We start from the raw sequence: 6,000 nt of genomic DNA on the forward strand, positions 1-6,000 counted from the left end.
TTAGTCCATCCTGCAGCCAGTCTCACAGCTACAGAACATAAACCTGTCCAAACACCTTTTTCTCGAACATCCAGTATTTCAGAAACGATGGTATTACATCGATCATGATGCATCTTCTCTCAGCGAATACAACCAAGGCAAATGTGCCAGGTTTATTCTTGACAGACAAGCTCTCTACATACAGCATATCTTCATTATAACTTTTTCTCCCAATGGGGACAGAAATTGACTGCTATAAAAAAATACTAATCTAAGAGGCTAGTTAGGCATTTGAGTCATGCTGGAGCACAGCGAATAAATGATCTGGGATAACGCAATATAACTATCCTATTTCAAAAACAAGAGATTACAGCCATATCATATGAACAATAATCTCTTATACATATATTGTTATGACCCACATGATAAGGGAAAGGGCACCATGGAAAATTTGGAATGTAATTCTTTAATGTGGATCTGGACTCAGGTGCAGCAGCCTTACTCCCCAGTTACAACTGCTGCAATTCTTCACGTCCTTTACCCATGCTAATTTTACTGTCCCGCAGATGAGCGATCAGCTCGCCACAAACTCAAGGGCGGATCTGGGTGGGGACACATCTTACACAGTAGCACAGGAAATACTATCTACCACGGACACTATTTCCAGCACGCCCCCTCTGGGCTGCCCTACTATTTAAGTTCACAGTCGTTTCCCACCCAGAACTTACCAAAGCCGCTGCCATTATGGCCATGCCAGAAATACTCACCAGCAAGCTGGAGAACGACTCATCTAATGTATGAAAATGGAAAAAGAGACGATTGTAAGTTAAAAGAGACATTTCAGTAGATTCTTCAGTATTGCTAGGAACTAAGGAAGCATTGGTTATGACAGTCACATATGAGGGCATATTAATGGTCTTAAAACCAATTTTAAAAAAGGTGTTCATTTGGGAGTAGTGGCACAAATTCGTCATGTCTTTTGAATGAAGTGGCAGATACAGTCTTGGAACATTAATATAAAAGAAAATCCCATGACCATAACCATTTTTAAAGAGCTTAGAATAAATATCATTCCCTCTGCTTCAATATACACAGGGGAAAACATGTTTAAATTCAGAATTTTTTTAAGGAGTTATTTTCAGGCTTTATTTTTTGTGTAGTATAAAATTGACACAAATTCATAAAGGAGAAATAATTCCTCAATGGTTCTCCAAAAATATCCCATGATGACATATGGATAGGAGGCATAGGAGAGACAACATCTGAAAGCATACTGTTGTTACATTTCAGTTTAATTATAAAATACCCAGGTTCTGGTGGAGTGATCAAGAACCAAAGGGGACCAGAGAAAGATTGTAAGTAGGTGGCGTTTCCATTTCTGCCAGTTGTTAGTTAGCTGTCTTTGAAGCCTTTGACATTCCACTGCTAATAAAAAGACCATCAGCAATGCGCTCCAAGTCTCTGCTTGTTGCCTTGCTTGCTGAACACTACACTGGTGTCAAAAACGAGACATGAGAGCCCCGCTCCAATTCAGTCAAGAAGCAAGCGAAGAGAAAGGGGAATCAGGAGACTGCGAGCAAGCACCACGAACTGCTAGAAAAGGCGATGCAAGATGTAGGGGCAAAGACAGAGCTGGCAGTAGCTGAAGAGAAGCAGCATCACACTGCAAGAGATTTGACCTGCTAGCAGAGGAAGTACACAGACCCTGAGATGGAGAAGGTGGCAACGGGTGAGAGAGTGGTCACACAGCAGATAATGGAAAGCTATTGCTGTACCACCTAACCAATGACCCGACAGAGCCTTCTGTTACAAAGCCCTGGGAGGCTGTGATATATTTGGATAGTATTTTGGCTACCGATGTATGTCACTTTGGATGAAAGCACCTGCCAAATGAATTAAGGTACACTGTAATACAAATGATGGCTCCCTGGCAGGGGTAGGGATGGATCATGGTCTTGTGAGGTACCTGGGCACAAGCACCTTTGGAGGCTTTGTGGTCTGAAGCCCCCTGAGACCCCTGGGCACCCCTAGGCACAGAAATCACGATAGTTTGCCTTACCAGCCACAACAAAAAGAGCCTATGGGATATGTTCAAAAGCTAGATTTAGCGACGCAATTTGTCTGCCTTGACGGACACTCATACACTCATACCTACACTCATATCTCCTCGGAGTATGTACTGGAAATGCAGTGACTGCTCCCGAAGCTTTCAAGCACAGCACTATCGCTCAGGTTCTAGAGCTATCCCTGCGTTACTGTTGATGGAGTGAGGAGAAGCTAGGAGCTGTGCTGTAGGTCTGCGCTTCCTAGCTTAGCATGCTTAGCCTCGCTACAGAGAAAAACGTCTAGGTTTTTCTGAGGGGTCTCGCACCAGACAAGCTGTAACAGCCAGTCAGCAGGGCGTTTCTCAGCACACTGAGCCAAGCAATGACCAAAGTTCTATGGCTAGAGGGAGGGGCCTTCATATCAGGTAGGGAGCACCGAGAGTGACGAGGGAGTAGTAGCCAGGAAACTGAACCGCAGGCAACGTATGACAACGGGTCGCACCTTGCTACTGTTAGTCAACCTTCACCACATGATGCCTGGGCCACTGTAGCCTCCATCTAACCTGCATGTAGCCTCCATCTAACCTGCATGTAGCCTCCATCTAACCTGCATGTAGCCTCCATCTAACCTGCATGTAGCCTCCATCTAACCTGCATGTAGCCTCCATCTAACCTGCTGTATCGAAGCGCAATCACTGCAAAGGGCTAGACACAAGCTCCACGATCTCCATTATCAAAGTGAGGCTACTGCCAGGTACTGACTGCAAAGCACCAGTGGGGTGGAAAGCTGCACCAGCAAGCCTGTTCCTCATCACTGGCAAAACCCTCCAGAGGTGGGGGTGGACACATCTGAGGTTGACCATGGGGGACATCCTGAAATTAGGACTCATGCAGTGATGAACCTCCTGTTACCAATCGGAATTGTGCTTGATTTAGGTGAGAGCTTGCTCTGATTGTGGAGGGTAAGCCTGTGAAACTACATGCTCAGCCGACAGAGGGACCTCTGACCTCAGAGACAGTCCTTCCAGCTCCAGTTATGAGACCACCACCAAATAGAGTCATCAAATAGAGAAAAACCCCTGTTAACATTGCTAATATTATTATTCACTCAATTTGTTATCTGTGTCAGCCTCTTCAAAACAATGTTATGATGATAACGTTGAGATTCATTCATTCATTCACCTTCTAAACAGCTTAATCCAGTTTACGGTCACAGGAGGGGGGTGAAGCCTATCCCGGCAGCACAGGACACAAGACGGGTACCAACCACAGTGATGGCACCAGGCCAGCACAGGGCACACACACAAAAACACACACACGTCTAATTTAGAGGCACCAACCGACCTAATATACATGCCGTTGCACTGTGATGGAAACTCAGGCAGGCACAGGGAGAACTTGCTGACACAGTGCCACTGCAGCTGTGAAGCAGCAGTGCCAACCACTGTGCCACCATGCTGCCGTGACGATGAGATGATGATGATTATTATTAATATGATTATTATTATTAGTAGTAGTAGTAGAAATAATAATACTACTAGTAGTAATAATAGTAGTAGTAATAGTGGTATGATTGTTATTAGTATTATTAGTATTATAATATTAGTATTAGTGATATTAACTTGATATATACTCTCAAAAGAGATGCACAGTAATTTTTATATGTGTATATGTGTTTTTGTGTATATGAATCCATGTTTGAGCCATTTAAGCAGCATATGAGGGAAACAAGTTTAGGCACAGGAGTCACCATAGCTGCAGAACCCTGCGGGAGTCGCCATGGCTGCACATCCTGCAGGACTTGCTGTGGCCACAGGACCCCGCGGGAGTCGCCATGGCTGCACATCCTGCAGGACTTGCTGTGGCCACACCACAAGACCCCGTGAGATTTGCTATGGTTGCACGACCTGCAGGACTTGCTGTGACTACAGGACCCCATGGGAGTCGCCATGGCTGCTCGACCTGCAGGATTCGCTGTGGCCTCAGGCCCCCACGAGAGTCGCCATGGCTGCAGGACCTACAGGACTAACCATGGCTACAGGATCTTATAGAAGTCACCGGGCCTGCAGGTACCAAGAAGAAACCACAGTCCTGCTAGAAAGCTGTGATCATTAGGTCTCTGTCCACCATGATCTACCGATAGACAGACGCTCTAAATCAGATCACACTCACAGGTATGGCTAACCCTGCTAAACCCATGCCAGCAATGCTAAGCAACATCTCATGCATATATCTGTAGGTATAATGCCTGTTTGTCATTGTATTCTACTGATGTGTTTCCTAGTTAAAGGCCTAAACAGCTCAACTGATACACACGCACGCACTTACACACGACACATACATACACCCACACCTGCACGTGACATTAGAATAGACAAACCTGAATGAATGCTGTATCTAGAAGTGCTTAGATGATGATGAACACAGACTGTCCTAAGTCTTTTATTGCAATTCACTTCAGGTATGTGAAATACATATAAATACATGTGAAAGAATAAGGTGAACAGACACACTACAATGAAGGGGTTTAATTATGCAAACCTCTGAACTGTTAGATTATGTGTCTGAAATTAGTTGGTCATTAGCAGGTTAGTTTTATGCTTTGGTCAAACAATATTACTGGCATCTGCTTTGTCGTAAAATCATTTATCATAGTAAAATGTAAGACACTCCAAATTCCTGTTTTTTTTAAAAAACAAATGCTTGTCCTAAATTTGGTCCAAGGGAAAATCCACAGAAGCCTCACGAAATGATATTACACACAGAACTGTACAAATAAACAGTGAGGTAGATTAACATATTAAGGTAACAGGAGTATTATAGCACTTTTGGGTGATAATAAAAAGCAAATACCAAATTATTGTGTCAATACTACTGAAATACTGAAGGTTAGTCACATTATACATTTTCTCATAAATTGTGTGACTAATATGATAATGTCTTTTGATGTATAATAAATCTGCATATCTTAATCAAATCTAAACCACAAAGGAAAAGCGTCATTTACATCAAGACATTTATACTGATAAAATATGATGCATTATTATAAATACAATATAAGCTTTCACCAGACCATTACATAAAACCTCCATCATGTATGTGGAGCAGTCTAGCCTCCATTTCTCTTCCAAAAACACAGCTTACAACAGTCTCTACTGACACACACACGCACACACACAAATATGCACACACCTTCCCTCAGAAAAAAATTACATTGCACAAGCCTACAATTACAGAAATGCTCTGTTTTATGACGAATATATGCATGTATGACGCACGTGTTTGTGTATGAAAGAGAGAGCGAGAGAGAGAGAGAGAGAGAGAGACCATGTGTGTATGAACTAAACTCCCTATACAAAGAGAATTGTGACCCAGCCACCTGAACACATAAGCTGTAACTGCAAAATCCAAATAATCCCTTTGCAAGCCAAAGCAAGAGGGTGAGAGAAGAGGTGAGGGTATAAAACCCCACAGCAGTTATTTTTGCTATTTTGTGTATGTGTGTGTTTGTCTCAATGCGTGCTTGTGCTTAAGATAGCCTAGAGCCTCTGCTCTTTAACAAGAATGAGATATGCAAGTCACCAGAACACCAAGCCACTCAAAATAGCAGGGCAGCTTATGGTATTTAGAGCCGCTACTCACACTCAGGCCCAGTGCAGAGGTCGGCCGAGGAAATAAAGACGCACAGCAGAGCGAGAGAGAGGGAGAGATAGAGAGAGAGAGACACTCAATCCTTACCTTCCATCATGATTGCAGATTTGCATTCCTCTGTCCCCGAGGAGCCTGTTAGGAGAGCAGGAGGGGGGGGGGAGAAGCCCCTGGTTAGCAGACAGAGGGAGGCAGTCCTGCCACGGCCTTGTCACACACTCCCAGTGGCTCTGCTACGGGGCGCCTGCCTAATGTTCGGTCGTGCGTGCTTGGGCCATGGATGCTGCTAGTCACTGCGGCTTTCAGAGGATGCTCAGAGGGAGGAAAG

General features: G+C 44.0%; 1 protein-coding gene across 10 annotated transcripts in view; it reads right to left on the reverse strand.

Annotated features, from left to right (window-relative positions):
* Window positions 1-6,000, reverse strand: part of sgip1a (SH3GL interacting endocytic adaptor 1a) — a 43,361-nt gene that overhangs the window by 36,796 nt on the left and 565 nt on the right. For 9 of the 10 annotated variants that reach the window (XM_027013521.2, XM_027013525.2, XM_027013524.2 and 6 more), the window contains exon 1: window positions 5,763-6,000. This exon is cut by the window's right edge and continues 57 nt beyond it. In XM_027013521.2, coding sequence (XP_026869322.2) covers window positions 5,763-5,772 — 10 coding nt within the window. In that variant the 5' untranslated portion in view covers window positions 5,773-6,000. The remainder of the gene's footprint in view (window positions 1-5,762) is intronic. The other variant, XM_027013520.2, reaches the window with a different exon arrangement.

The sequence above is a fragment of the Electrophorus electricus genome, chromosome 3, assembly GCF_013358815.1.
Source record: "Electrophorus electricus isolate fEleEle1 chromosome 3, fEleEle1.pri, whole genome shotgun sequence".
Classification (NCBI taxonomy): Eukaryota; Metazoa; Chordata; class Actinopteri; order Gymnotiformes; family Gymnotidae; genus Electrophorus; species Electrophorus electricus.